Genomic DNA, 15,633 nt, shown 5'->3' with positions numbered 1-15,633 from the left:
ACCGTTGGTCTCAGCTCCAAGTTTTCTTTAAGGCTGTTGGGACCATGGCAGAGCTGAGCAAATGTATTTACCGGCTGCAGAATGAGCCTATCAGCCCTGTTTCCTACCCCATTCGCCATTTCATATTCAGGAAGTCGCAGGAAGCAGGAAACATGGTGGCTTTCAGTGATTGCCTCAACCCCGACTCCTCCCATTCTGTGAACCCCAGTGACTTCTAGAGGTCAAGAGGCCGAGCTGGGCTCCTCTGGGAGGAGACCCAGAGAGAGAACCCAGCCTGTGATGCCAGATGTTACCCAGAATGAAGTCATGGCTGGGTTTGTTCATTGAGGCCCACGCTTGAGAAGACGGGCGTCTTCATGCGAAAGGCTGAGTCACATTTCCCTATTTAGAACTAAGGGTGTTTTCCTGTGCTTTGTCGGATTGGGGATTTTTTTTTTAATTGCCATTTGTCCTCAGTTAAGTCACCTAAACAATCTGGCCCATCCAAAATCAAAGTCCTGGGATCATAAATTAGAACTGGACCCTCAAGATGATGGAGGCCTGCTCCCTCATTTTCCATTGGAGGAAACAGACCTACAGAAGTCGGGGGCATCCAGGAAGTAAGTGGTGAGTCCACTTCCTATTCAGAGAGTTCCTGGATTTCTAGCCAGAAAGAACCTTAGAGACCATCTTGTCCAATGCCTTCATTTCACTTCAGGGAACTGAAGCAAGAGAAGTGACTCAGTTACATCACAGAATGAGCCAGTATCTGAGGAGGGATTCATGGCCAGACCTTTCAGGCTCCCATGGCCAGCATCAGTCCTTTCTACCATCAGTCCATAACTGGGTCCTCTAAACTCTTGGGTTTGCTTCCTTCCAGCAAAACCACTGCTAGGAACCAACCAGGGATGGGTTGAGCCTCAGGTATGATGAGAAGTTCACTCACTGCTCACTGGCCATTGTCTTTGACGAGGTCCAAGAGGAAAGTAGCAACATGGAGGCGTCAGCAGGCCTCGGCGCCTCTAATTCGGTGCTCACTGAGTGGGCAGGATAGACCATTATTGAATGGTGAAGGGAGCAAAAAGCAGTGAGCGACAGGTCTGTTGTAATATAATTGAGTCCTGGATACACAGAGAGGTTATAATTTATTGATACTGAGACCAGGCTACCCAGATAGTCACTCCATGTCTTGGCCCCTGACTCTAGAGCTGGCTTCAGGCCATGGGAGGTCCAGCTCTCTCTTCCTCCCTCTGTTTCCCCTCCACACTTCTTTCCCTCTCTCTTTCTCATCTGTCTGTCCTTCCCTCCCCCTTTCCCTCCCTCTATTCTCTCCCTCCCTCCCCCCATGTCTGTCTGTCTGTCTATCTGTCTCTCTCTCCCCCTCCTTCCCCCTCCCTCCCTCTCTTTCTCCCTGCCTCCCTACCTCCCTCTCCTCTCCTCCCTCCCCCTTTCCCTCCCTCTATTCTCTCCCTCCCTCCCCCATGTCTGTCTGTCTGTCTGTCTATCTGTCTCTCTCTCTCTCCCTCTCTCTCTCTCTCTCCCCCTCCCTCCCCTCCCTCCCTCTCTTTCTCCCTGCCTCTCTCCCTCCCTTTCCTCTCCTCCCTCCCCCTCTTCCCTTCTCTCTCTTTCTCCCTCCCTCTTTCCATCCTTCCTGTCCCCACTCTTTCTCATATGTATGTCCCTCCCTCCCTCCTCTCTCCCCTCTCTTTCCCCCCTCCTGCCCTCCCCCCTTTCCCTCCTCCTCTCTCCCTTTCCTTCTCTTTCCCTTTTTCTCCTCTCTTTTTTCCTTCCTCCCCTCTCTGTCCTCTCCCTCCTTCTTTCTTTCCTCTCTTCTCTTTTCCCTTCTCTCTGTTCTCCTTCCCCTCCTTCCTCTCTCTTCTCTCCCTCAGCCATTTGCCCAAGGCCACACAGCCAGACATCACTAACAGAGCTGGGAACCTAACCCGGGCGGTCTCGCCCCAGGTCTAGTACACATTCTCCTACATCTCTATCCCCATCATTTCACATGTGAGGAGACTGAGGCTCAGAGAGGGTCCAGGCCCTGCCCATGGTGCCACAGACCCAAAGCCATCCCCTCGGACACACAGTTCTCAGACCTACTGCCAGAATGGTAACCGAGGGCAGTGGCCGAGCATGACGTAGATTTTGGAATTGGACGCCTTGAAGATAGAGAATCTCCATGGGCACTGTCGTGATCAAAGTTTTCTCTAGGCCGTGGCCCTAGGCAGGCTGGCCTAGTGATTATTGCCTTGGTTCCTTCCGTCCAGTTAGAACTATTTCTGAAAGTTGGGCCCCTGCTGTCTCCCACTGGGCTTGCCTTGTCTATCCCACTGCTAACCCCACTACAAGCTTGGGCTGCCGCTGCTGCTAACATCCACCTCCCGGGGCCTGCTGGGCACCTTCCTACTTTCCCACCGCTCTTGGTAGTGCTGGGGCTGGGGGAGGGGGGGCCGTCGAGCAGATGCCACCGGCCCGATTAACATGTGCAAATAGGACCTCTAAATATTTCTTGCAGTGGCTCTGCAACCTTTTGTAAGGTTATCCAGCAGAAGGGAGGGAGGGAGGGAGGAAGGATGGATGGATGGACAGTAGAAAACAGTATATAAAGCTATGTGATTAATTGTCCTCCGTATTTCCCCTTTGGCCTCTTTGCATCTGGATGAGGCTAGTTGTTCACAAACTGTGAATAACCTGCCATAAGCTAGGTTTTTGTTGGGTTTTTTAAATGATTTCTTTCTATTGTCAGTATCCATAATTTATTATGGGTCAAAGGATCAGTGTTGGAGTGGAAGGGAAGGGAATAAGCATTTATTAAGTGCCTACTGCATGCCAGGCATTGGGCTGAGTACTTTATAAATACTATCTCTTGTAAGTGCTGCCATGATCCCCCTTTTACAGTTTGGGAAACTGAGGCCAGCAGATTCAGTGCCTGGAGCTTGCAGGGCCCTTGAGGACCTAGACTCAGCCCTCCTTTTACAGCCCAGGATCATCAGGCAAGCACTGGAAGGGCCTCGGAGGCTGGCTGGTCCGGCCCCAGGAAACTGAGGCTCAGAGAGTTTAGCTGGCTCTCTCAGGGTCACACAGCTAACAGTTTGAGTGGTATCAAGCTTCCCATTTAATGTATGGAAATGAAGGGAAGTTGAAATCCTTTCCCTGCCTTCAGCAGGACCCTTTGGGTGTCGAGAAGGTCTTTCTTCTAATAACCTCGAACTCCCTCCATCCATGTTATCAACTATTATCTTTACAAGGACCATGTGAGAGCCAGCAGGGCCACAGATAAACCTACTTTACCCATGTATAACCTGAACCCCAGAGCAGGAAAGTGATTGGCTCTCCAGACTGTGAGCAGGTCGGGGCAGAGCTAACATGGTCTTTAGAATCCCTCTCTTTTGTTGGAGCCACTACAATCCACTGGCCCTGGCCCCAAGGACCCCCTCTCTCCCACCCCCCAGGATCCCCAACTCTCCCACCTCCCAGGACCCCCACTCTTCTACCCCCCAGGACTCCCATTCTCCCATCCCCCAGGACCTCCACTGTCCTGCCTCCAAGGATCACCACTCCCCCTCCCAGGGGGACTTTTCCTCTGTTCCCCATCTCAGTGTATTTTTAAATCCCATTTACATCACCCTGCTGGCTTTTTCCTCCTCGCTGCCTGCGTTACCCATTGTCACCGAAAGAAAGAAATCCGACCATTTTAGGCCAGGGAGGTTGTAGTCTGCCTGCCACATAGCAACCAGGCCAAAAATAGCAGCCATGTGCTCCTGCAATCACAAACAAGTCCCCAAACTGGGGGGTTTGGAGAGTTCAGGACTCACTTGTTTTCAAACTCCCGAGTCCTGGGAGGGAACAGAAAACTAGCCATACAAGGCCGACCATAGCAGGAGGCTGGTCCTCTCTTGGTTTTCTTTCTGGGAGTTGAAGTTGCAATATGCAGGTGCCTTTGGTCATGGAAATCACAGGCAGTCCTGGAGCTGGAAGGCACCTCAGAGGCCAACAGATCAACCCCTTCATTTTAGAGAAAGAGAAACTGAGGCCCAGCCCAGGGCTGAAGGATGCCCAATTTGGAAGCAATCATTTCTTAAGGGATCTCCAATGTCGGTCCAACTTGTGACATCAGTCCAACTTTTTACTGAATTATTGCTTCTGCTTGGTCTTACGGAAGAGGGTTATACCCTAGGACCACAGCCTAGTCCTCCTCTCTCTACCTATCTTGGAGTTTTTAGCCATTTCACACTCCATTCCTTCCTTGGGAGGTCACCCTCTAATCCAAGCAAGGTAGGGAATGGAGGGAGTGGAGAAGCCTCGCCCCAGACTCCACCTGGAGAGCCTCCATCTTTTTGCTCCACCCTCCAGCTGGGACTCTTCACCATTTGAGGTGTGTAGGGATGCCTTGAGCAGTATAGAGAAGCCCATGGCCCCCTTCTCAGAGGCACGTTTTTAAATGCATAGGAAAAAAATTACATAGACTCACAAAGAAACCAATTGTTAAAATAAAGATGCCATTTTTCCCCCATCCAAGATCATAAATTCCTTGAAATCTTTAGGAATGGGTGGACCCCAGGCTCATAACCCATGCAATGAGGCCTCCTTAACATACAATAAAATGTCAAGGCCAGATTCCTCCTGGGCCTGGATTTTGACACTGGAATAGCCAGTGCTCCGAGGTTCAGCCGGGAAGTCAGCTGGGGGCTCAACCCCTTCTTGCCCCATTCTGCTGGCATCCCCCCAAAGGAGCTCTTGGCTTACACTTCTCTTGATAAATATGTTTGCTTGAAACGATGGCTTCCATTTAAACCTCAGACCCTCCGGCAGCACTTTTGGAGGGGCTTCTTACTCCCTTTTCATGTTCTTGGCACAAAAAGGGATGGAGAGGAGAAAGAGAAAAGGGAGATCCTTTTGCTCAGGGGCCCTTCTGACAAATGGGACGGCTCCCCAAAATAACAGGCCCCTTCTCCCTCCCTGACCTCACCATGCTGTTTGCTAGTGGTAGCATGCTGGCTGGCTGTGTGTGATCTCCTGCTCTCGGGATCTGTGGGGTGGGCCAGGCAGCGCTCTAGAATTGCATGTGGGGACGCTGGAGCGCTGATGTTTCTTACCTAATTTTCTTTCCTTTCTATCTATAGAAATATTATGGGCTGGAAACAAAATGGGGTGACATCGAGCAGTGGATGGTACGCTTTTTAAATACCAGGTTTTACAGATCCCGAATGGTTTATCATTTCATTCTTCTGCCTTTAATTCTGTAGGTCTCTCCTGACCTTGAGTTGAGTTTAAAGATTGATGGGCTTCTTAGTAGGATTATGGCATCCTGAGAAATCCGATATTCTGAATGCTGCATTTGTTCACGGAATCATTTTGCAATTTATCTTTTTCCTTTCCTTCCCCTGAGAAAATTCAGTGAGCCCCATTAGAAAGCCAAAATGGAACCCCGGTGACATTTAAAACAGTGGCGATTTGTTATTCATTTATGTGAGTAATTGGAGTGATCATTACATTGCAGCATGGACGGTCAGGGGGTGAGCCATGGTTGCCAATCCCCAGGCTCCTCATAAGCACAGTATTTTCTGAGCTCCACGTAGAGCTTTACAGACTAAGCCTGCATAGATCCTTCTAGCAGTGATTGGGAACGGGCCTGTGTCATGCCAGGTCCCAGCATTAGCACTAAAGGGAGGCTTAGCAAAGATCCCACGAAATGCTTGGCCCAAAGCTCCCCATCCCCTATATCTCTATGTAGGCCAGACTCAGCAGAAGTCTTAGTATGTACAAAGTGAGGCCAAGGGAAAAGTGCGAGGCGAGTTCGACTCCAGAAGAGTCTGGATTTGGGGCATTTTTTGAAGGAGTCTGTACTATGCTCAGAGTGAAGGAGAAGGGATGAGACATTCAGTTAGCTCTGAGCACTGCAGGTGAGGATGGCCCTCTGCTGTCTAGTTTTAACTGTGGTTTTTAACTTGAGAAATGATTCTTTTTTAAAAATAAGATCTGATCTGTAAAACTAATTGGGTCATAGTCCAACCAATGGAGTCAGTCTGCTTTCCTCTGCCCTTTCCCCTCCCCCACCAGGTGACAGCATGTGCTATTAATATCTCAGATTCATTCTTCTGCCTCACCTAGGTGATATAAAATGACTTCATGATCCAACGAGCTTAAGATTTGATGTTCATTTAAAGGAGTGTGTATAAGTAACTCCAGTTTGCCAAAACTCTCCCTAAACTGAAAGAGCCCAATGGTTGTCTTTAGGACCATAGGAAGATAATGGCCTCCTTTAAGGCAGGGGTGAAAGCCCCAAATTAGCATTACCTGTATTGTATTTTTATTTATTTTGTTGAATATTTTCCAATTACATCTTAATCTGGCTGAATTGGAGTTTAGGCTGTGAGGTTGACACCTTTGCTTTAAGGGATTGCCGAATCCTGAATTGATTCAGATTTATAGGGGAACATGTCAGTGTAGTTTTTGTGGGGATTCTTTGAAATTGGATAGTTGGTTAGCGGCAGTGAGTAGCGGATAGAGAGCCCTCCTCAAAGCCAGGAGTCAAGCCGCAGCCTTTGTAGATACCGTGTCCATTCACACCTCACTGCCCCCTCCCCCTTTCCCTCTCCCGCAGTTCTCTGAGCCTGTAAATTGAAGAGAAAGTGCTGACCTGCTTTGGCAGAAGGAGTTCCTTGTGCCAATGTAATCCCAGCCTCCGTCATTGCTGGAGTTATACCGTAGAGAGGTTAAGCAGCATATTCAGTTAACCAGAGCTCTCCCATTCTCTGGGGATCACTCTGAAGCTGACTCTCAAAAAAAAAAGATGATCTCGCAGTAATGAATGTCTAGGCCAGTGCAGCTGTCTTAGTGAGAAGGAGCTGCCCTCCACCATGCCATGTGGCATGCAACAGGTTTTGGAAAGGGAGACTCAGTTTTTCTCATAGAATCATGAGAGCGCTTGGTGTCAGAGATGGCAGGGCAGTGCCTGGTATAGGACAACAGAAAAACAAACAAAAAAAGCAGGTGCCTTCTATTGGTAGGGAGGAAAAACTGTTTTATGCCCTTGTCAACAACTTCCAGGGGAACTGTGGGCATATCTGTTCACTAGTAAAGAAAGGGTAACGTGCACTGCCAGCAATGAATGGGCCAAGTCAATTAATTTCAGCATCCAGGCTCACTTCCCTGGGTAATTCACACTGGAGTGCAGAGCCCCACCGCCCCCACAGAGCTTCTGCCCCCATCCCTTTCAATGGTACCTGCCTCTGGCTGCTTTTACTGCCCCCACAATCCCCTTCTGAGGTCGTCTGTTATAATTAGATTAACAAAGAAAGAAGAAAAGAGAAAGAAAAGAAGGAAGCCCCCCCCCAAACCAGTCATTTGACATTCATGGCAGAAATGTTATGTTGCCAAAAAAAAAATACCCCAAAGAAAAATGAAACACAGGAGGCAGATTATAGCTTCTTTTAGGGAAGTTAATCCCAGCTATTAGATTGTTTTGTCTCATTAAAGCTCTTTCTTAGAATATCAAGCTTCTTTTTTCCCCCAAAGCATTTTTGACATTTCTGCTTTCAACCTTTTACTGTTCTTTCTTCCTTTGCTTCGTTAGGAAGAGAGCGAGCGATACTCTCATAGATTCCGAAGAAATCCATCGGTTAGTACAGTCTTTGTTCCTTCCTTAGGTCTTCGCCCAGAACTGATGTCTTATTTGTGCTTGTGGTTGCTAGCATAAACATTTACTTCCACGGTCCTCTTGGAAGGAAGTGACTGATCCTGTGGTTAAGTATGAGCCATGACTTAGGCGAATACTGGGAAAGTCGCTATGGACGTTTTGCCTTAACTTTTTGGTGTTTTTGCTCGGAAGTGTTGGTTATTAACAAGGTATGGGTGGCAGCCTGTGTGTTCCCCCATTTTTTCCCTTTGCCTAATGGAAAGAAGGAGTTTTTATGAAATACCGAATATGTGCATTTATAAGCTGCCACGTGCAGTTAAAAGATTTCATTTTAAGAAAGTGAACATAGAAGATCCAGGCAGAATCAGATGTCGACAGGTATGTCCCAAGATCACGAGCAGGTCTAATGAATTATTTGGGATCCATGTGCTTTCCTCCTTGGGAGTGAAGGTATTAGCTCTCATTGTGATATGTCCTTCCCCTGATTCATGAATTTGACCCCCTTAATCATTAGCTCGAATCTGATTCTGTCCTGGTGTAAATCAGCTGTGGGGTTTGTTTTGTTTCCCCCTGAGACTGTTGGCGTGGAGGTCATCACTTGTGTTATTTCTGCCGTTTCATGTGTTTCTTTTCATCCTTTCTTTTCCAATAGGCTTCTGATGAAGATGAGCGCATGTCAGTGGGTAGTCGCGGAAGCCTAAGGGTCAGTAACCAAATTATTTAGTGTGCACGCTTACTTACACCTTGTGGAAACTTTCTGTTTTCTCATCAGAAAACCAAGAATCTTTACCCCTAGGTTTCCCAATCCAACCCCAGAGTTATACTCGGAATGAATCCCTTTATAAAGAATCCTTTGTATCCAAGCTATTTGCATGTCCCAACAGGTGAGAGATAGGAACATCAGTGATGGGCATATCCACCTCTTTATGATGAATAGTCCTGCCCAAGTGCCTCTTGAAATTGAAAAGGTTTTTGCATGAACAGAATCATTGCAGCTAGAATGAGAAGAGAAATCACCGAGTAGGAAAAAAAGGTTCCATCAAATATCACTATAATCCTTGCCTAATGTAAGTACAGTGGTCTATACAATAGATTAAATATACACATGTATGTATACACATACATACATACATACATACACATGTACACATGTATAGATTTGGTATATACTTTGACTTTATCAGTGATTTTTGATGCAATGATTTTTTTCTTCACTCAGTAGTTTCTTTTATTTTAGCTGTATTTATTTTATTTGTGCAAAAGTTTCTAATTTTAGGGAGAAACTATGTGCCCACCCATAAACATAGCCATTTCCACCCCCAACTATATAGAGAGTTGACACAGATAAGTAAGACCAACAACCATTCCCCAGTAGATAAGTGGTCCAACAGTTTCTAAAAGAATTTTATTCATCAATAAATATACAAATTAAATGCTCCAAATTACCAATAATAATAAAAATGCAAATTGAAACACTCTGAGGTTAACGTGGCCTGGCCTCATGGTCAGGCACTGGGAGCTCTTGCTTCTGTAGCTTCTGAATAGTTTTCGTAGCTGCCAGTTGATCTCTTTCCTTTCTGTTTCTGTTGTTGCCCTGGAGAGGTTACCAATAACACCAAATACTTTCAAATGTCCTTAACTTAGAAACCGCTGCTTAGATTTGCCAACTTAAGAAAACAAGTCCAACGTAGAATTATGGTTTGGAGCTTGAACGATGCCAGATGCTTTCCTAATTTGTCTGGAGAGTCTGCAGAAGCCCCAGCAGTGTTGGAACACACCAGCTGCAAAAACTAGCCTTGTGGCTAGAGCAAGTCCTGGGTGCTTAGGTATTTGGGACCCGTAGCAGATCGGACGCTTCCAGAGGACAGGAGTGGTTTTGTTTCTGCGCGTTCACTTTCTCAGAGTAGCTGCTTTCATCAGTTCTTACTGTAGCGTTGAATCCTGCAAAGTAATTGCAGGTGAGCCACGTTTTGGTAGAGAGCACCATTAAGATTCAAAGGATCATGGGACTGAAGCCAGAAGGTCTTGGGAGATCCTACGGTCCAATCCCCAGATAAGGAGAGTGAGTTCTCCAAGCCCCCCCCCCCCCACCCCGGGCTATAGGGAGCAAAGAGGGAAGGAAGTTGATCCCGGGGCCCCACCTCCAAATCTAGTGTGCTCTTTCTCTTGTACCCTGTTGGGTCCACCTTCTGAACTGAAATGGGGGAACTACTGGGTCTTCTGTAATGATAGGAACCAAACATTAATTGGTTTGGGCTCAAAAGCCTATCATAGTTAACTAAGTATGATGTAATTTCTTAATCAATATGGGTAGTTAGTTAAACTTGCATTGTTTTTTCTTCCTGTGATAATGTTTTCATAAACCTTCATAAATCCTGGTGATCAGATCAAATGTACTTTGGGAATTGAAGTAGAGAAACTGAGGTGTTTTTATTTCTTCTCGAGAATGCAAACTGACCTGCGATGCCTGCGAGTGTATTTCTTTTTCTGAGGCAAGGTCACCTCTCCTCTGTAATAACAAGGATTAGCACTTAGTAAACCCATGTATTGTATTAGTAAACTAGATTAAATTATTTTTTTCCACTAATTAAATCACATTTTTACACTTAAAACCCCTGCACTTACCCTCAAAGTACACAGAAATCTTTCACAATTCTTTGTAGCACTAAAAAGTCAAGTTGCTAGCATCTTTCTCGGTTGTTTCAAGTACCTTCTTCATTGGCGAGAGCAAGGCGTCAGGCGTTAGTTCGCTTCTTGTAACACACTGTCCCAAAATGGGAGGAGGTTGTTTTTGCTAGATCTCTCTATACACAGTAAGCAGTTTTGGGAAATGCAAAATTGACCTGTTTTTAGTAGTGCGTTTTGGAGGAATCCTAACAAACGCTATACAGATTTATACTTGGAGATTTTAGGGAAGTTATTAGGGCATTCTTGATTCACTTGATCAGAGAATGTTATATCTAAATGAACCTGATCCTAAATGAATATTTTGGGCAACAAAGAGTGAAATCTTGCCCTTTCCTTTGTGAGGGAGCCAGGTGGCGCGTAGTGGATAGAGTTCTGGGCGCTCAGGAAGGACTGAGCTTGAATCCTGCCTCACATACTTCCAGTGGCTTAGCAGAGTGTCTGCCACATAGGAGGTACAGTAAATGTTTATTGACTGACTGTGTGACCCTGGCAAAGTCACTTAACCTCTCTGTGCCTCAGTTTCCTCATCTGTAAAACGACCAAGTTGGACTCGCTGGTTCTAAGGTCCCTTCTGTAGCTGTGCATCTGTGATCCTCTGACAGTGACATGTAGCAGGTTGGCAAGGACTGGATTTCCTTCCCAGAAGAGACTGAGGAAACTCTCATTTTCTGACAGTTCGGCAGAATGACCCAGGATCGCTTCGCCACAGGGCTTCAGTCTCTCCCTCCTTCCTATTCCAGAGAAGCGTGTGAGCCACCAGCTACCCACCTAGATGCCCAGACAGGCGCCTCACTGCCCTCGTAGTGAGCTGAGCTCTTTCACCAAGAAAATAGAGATGTTAGGACTTTTTTGGATGGAATTAAAACAAATGTTTTATTTCTGTTAGAAGTGAATTTAGTTGAGCAAAGTCTAACTTAATTTTTTTTAAAGCACCATTACCGCTGCCATACTGAAAGGCTGGGAAACCTGGCCCTTTTTTCCTTCATCCATGTTATGAGGAGACCTTGGCTCCTCTGGGACTTGTCCTGTTTTGGTGATGTCTTCACGTGTTGCAGAAAGAGACAGATGTCTCAGGACGACCCCACAACCTTTCAGGGAAACTCCCCTCACATAAGGTTTAACAAGCTCATTAAGTTCTTCACATTCCTGTCTTTGTTCATAGTGAAGTTCATTCATTCTCTGAAGAAAAATAACACAGCTCAACAGCACGAGGAATCTCTTTAGACTGCAACCCAGTCATCGAGGTCACTGCTGCCATGTCCTATGAGTTACCCAAGGAGTCTGCCTCAGAATGGCACCCTCTGAGATCCATTCCTCAGCCCTGCCTCCCAGGAGAAATGGCTTTGAGACGGGGTGCGTTGAGCCAGGCCCTGCCCAATATTGAGCCCTGTTCCAAGAGTAAAGCATATTGTAGAGCTCCTGGGGTCTATTGTCCATGTGCCTGGGGAAAAAATATCTTAGGAGGCCCTTTCATGGGACTACGCTTAAGAAGAGAACTGGTTCCTTTACCTAGATCTCAATAAGTGTGTATTAAGAATCTACCTAGAATTGCAGACTCTCAGATTTCTGAGGGACGTCCAAGGCCTTACCTGAACAAGAACCCCCTCTACAAAATGCCTGACAGTGGATATCCGGCTGTTGCTTGAAGTCCTTTAGTGACGGGGAGCCCACTACTTCCAGTGGTAGTCCAGTCCACTTTTGGACAGTTCCCCTTACTGAGTTTTTTCCTGACCTTGAGCCTAAATCTGTATTTCTGCAGCTCTCCTTTGTCCCCCTCACTGCTACCCTCCCCCCCCCACTGCCTCCTCTGCCCCTAGTTCTGCCCTCTGAGGCCAAGAAGAATAAGGCTGACCCCTCTTCCACAGGACGGCCCTTCAGAACCTTGGAGACTGCTCTCGTCCTCCTCCTCTTCCCACCATCTACTGCCCCGCTCACATCATCTCTTCTGTGGGCTAAACATCCTAGTTCCTTTAGCTGGTCCTCAGATTGCTTGGTGTCAAGGCCCTCTACCATTTGGTTGTCCTCCCGTGGATGCTCTCCAGTTTTTCATTGCCCTTAAGATGGTGGCACGCAGAGCTGGATAATATTCAGCAGATGTTGTCTGAGCATGGGAAAGTATAGCAAGACTCTTGTCTCCCTAGTCCTGACCTTTGGGGAAATGAGGTAGGAGTCATTTATAATCTCGCAATTTTATCCCAGAACTTCCAGTGTAGAAATCTTCCCCATCCGTGAAGACAAGACATTGCTTTTAACTGTGTAGTCCTGGCAGCTTGCTGGGTAAATTACGAATAAAGTCAACGAGTTGTGACCGGCCCATTGTGGTCTGTATTTAGTATAGGTCGGATTAAAACCTGTTTCCTATGCCTTTTATTGCTAATTCTGGCATTTAGCCCAGTGTCTGTCACACCCCAGAGGCCATTGATCTTTTAAGCTGCCATGTCCCCTCCTGACTCATCAAAGTTGTCATCCACTGAAAGCCAGTCTTTTCTATGTGAACTGTTCTGGGGAGCGGTATTTCCCATTTGTGGTGTTGAATTCCTGGTCCTCTGGATGACTTTACATTTAGCCCTGTTCACTTTTGCCTTCTTGGATCTGGCCTCGATTTCTTACCTGTACATCTTATTGAAGCCAGGTTCTTTCTCCTATCTATTGTGTTAGCTGTTCGTTTGTAGCCAGTCTACCATCCATTCCTTTATCCAAGTGGTGGAGGAAGGTGGGAAATAGCACAGCTTCTGGCTCATATCCCTTATGCTTCTAGACGGCACCTTCCTAGTTGACATTGAGCCGTTAACGACTCTTCTTTGGGTCGGCCTTTTGTGTCACAGCAGTACCCTAGAGTCTCTGTGTCTTCCACGAGAATAGCACGAAGGAGTGGATCATACGCTTAGGTCATATCCAGTAAAACTGAATCTACACATGAGCTTCATTTGCCAGTCTAGTCGCTATCCAAAGGCAGGTGAATTTAATCTGAATGACTCGATTTTCATGAAATCACACTGGTTCATTCTTAGTGATCACTGTTCCATAATCACCTCTTTCATTGGAACACTGACATTTTCCAGGAATCCAAGTCGAGTTCACTCCTCTCTAGCTTGGAAGCTCCATTCTCTGTCCTTTTTTGAAAGTCAGGACAAGATTTTCCCTCCAATTCTTTGGTCCCTCTCCCACCCACCAGGATCTTTCAGCCATCACCAGCGGTGACCCAGGAAACACAGTGGCCATTTCCTTCGCACGTTCTAGCATGTTCATCTGGGCTTGGGGAACTGACCTTGTCAAAGCAGCCGGGTGACCTCTTACTGTCTCCCCGCTTATCTTGGGCATCATTTCCTGTTAGCCATTTTTGTTCTGTCCTTTCTGGTCCAAAGATCTTTCTCCTTAGCAGAGAAAACAGAATCCTACCTAGAGTTGAACAGCCATTTCTTTTGTCCTTTGTCTTGGCCCCATCCACCCTGAGCAGGGGCTCTACCATAACCTTTGTGGAGTTGCAGCCTGGTAATTGCTGCTGCAGGTCCTGTAATCCTGCCCACTGGGCAGCTGCAGATCCTCAAAACCCAGAAGAGGAAGCTGTGCCCATCAAAGTCCTTGATGAGACACACTCTGTCAAATGGTGTAACATCAAAACTGGTAGGATTTTATCAGTGGGAATGACACTAAAAAAAAAAAAGATATATGACCATCGGCCCTGCCCCCTAAGGACCATGGGGCCTTTCCTTCTGCCCTGCCCCCTAAGGACCATGGGGCCTTTCCTTCTGCCCTGCCCCCTAAGGACCATGGGGCCTTTCCTTCTGCCCTGCCCCCTAAGGACCATGGGGCCTTTCCATCTGCCCTGCCCCTGCCCCCTAAGGACCATGGGGCCTTTCCTTCTGCCCTGCCCCTGAAGGATCATGGGGCCTTTCCATTGTCATCTTCCCCATTAGAATAGGAGCTTCCTTTTATTAATCTTACCTTCTATTTGTATCTCCAGCATTTGGCACAGTGCCTTTGTAGATAGTAAGTGCTTAATAAATGCTTTCGCATTCATCTGTCATCCATCCATTCATTCATGTGTGCATACGATTATTCTTTTTCCCCCATCTCGCTACGTGGGTCATGCGTTTTCTCTCATCTTTGCCAGGTTTGGTCTCTGGTGATTTCTGGTCCAAAGCTCATTATCTCTCGATGCTGCCATCTCACTTTTCCCCTTCCCTGATGGGCGGTCACCAGGCTGCACAACACACTTGTCAGAGACGGTGAAGAAGTGCTTCTGAGCTTGGGATTGGCTGGATGCTGTGAGAATCCACCCCATGCAGCGTCTGAGAAACAGGACAGGAGCATGCTGCATGTTCACCGACTTGGCCAAGATTGAGGGCCAGCCAATGCCTCGTAAATATTAATGAGGCTCAAAAAATTAGGGTCATCCAAACTTCCTTTTATTTAATGTTGAGTCATAGATCTACAGCTACACGTAAGCTCAGAAGCCATAGTTCAGCCTCTTCATTTTACAAGTGAGGAAACCGAGGCCCAAAGAGATGTAGATGACTTGCCCAAGGTCACACCCAGCTGGAAAGGGCCCCAGAAGTCCAACCCCCTTATCTTCCAATGAGGAAGCTGAGGCCCTAGGCAGGGTCTGAGGTCTTCCATAGGATCAGAGGTTGAGAATTGGGAGTGACCCTAAAGTATCATCTCATCTCACCCCTTCATTTTACAAATGAGGAAACTGAGGCCAGGAGGCAGAATTCACTGGTCCCAAGGTGACTTTATAGAATTGATCACCTCATAGAAAACCTAATCCTTCTACAATTTCCATTTCATTGTTGTAAAATCAGTATAATTTTTCTTAATATTTAGTTTTACAGTGATTTACATTAGGAGCTTTTTTTAAAAGAAGTAATGCTCCTTTTTATATGTAACTGGGGGAAATTAAAATACTAAATAAAAGCTTTAAAAAAGAAATAATGATCCTAGGAATTTAGTATGTCATAGGTTTATAGTCAGCAGGGATCCCAGAGTCCATCTGGTCCAGCCCACCCATTTTACTGGGAAGAAAGCTGAGTCCCAGAGAGAGGCAGAGCGATTGCCTCAGGTTACATCAGTTTCAGAGGCAAGTCCTGGATTCCAAAGCTAGAGTGCCTCCCACCGCTCCTCCTGTTAGCGACAGTGAAAACATTCCCAGCCACACCACTTGCACCCCTGGGAAGTTAGCAGGGCATGACCCATGGAAACTGGCTGCTCTCTTCTCCTCCATCTTGGCACATTAAGCTTTTCTGTTTCTTTCTTCTTGGGTACACGTGCCTAAAGGCCAGAAGATGGGAGAGAGCAGGATTTTCTTGTTTGTTCTTATTTGTCCT

The 15,633-nt window shown here is 46.6% G+C and overlaps 1 protein-coding gene across 19 annotated transcripts in view; it reads left to right on the top strand.

Annotated features, from left to right (window-relative positions):
* The window catches only part of LRRFIP1 (LRR binding FLII interacting protein 1), a 196,769-nt gene that overhangs the window by 120,392 nt on the left and 60,744 nt on the right, over nt 1–15,633 (top strand). For 15 of the 19 annotated variants that reach the window (XM_036769027.1, XM_036769026.1, XM_036769025.1 and 12 more), the window contains 3 exons: nt 5,103–5,150; nt 7,556–7,600; nt 8,271–8,321. The exons of 2 other annotated variants lie outside the window; for them this stretch is intronic. In XM_036769027.1, the coding sequence (XP_036624922.1) occupies nt 5,103–5,150; nt 7,556–7,600; nt 8,271–8,321 (144 nt within the window). The remainder of the gene's footprint in view (nt 1–5,102; nt 5,151–7,555; nt 7,601–8,270; nt 8,322–15,633) is intronic. 2 more of the 19 variants (XM_036769022.1, XM_036769015.1) reach the window with 1 other exon arrangement.

Source organism: Trichosurus vulpecula, chromosome 7 (assembly GCF_011100635.1).
Source record: "Trichosurus vulpecula isolate mTriVul1 chromosome 7, mTriVul1.pri, whole genome shotgun sequence".
NCBI lineage: Eukaryota > Metazoa > Chordata > Mammalia > Diprotodontia > Phalangeridae > Trichosurus > Trichosurus vulpecula.
This window is presented reverse-complemented; position numbering and strand designations above follow the sequence as displayed.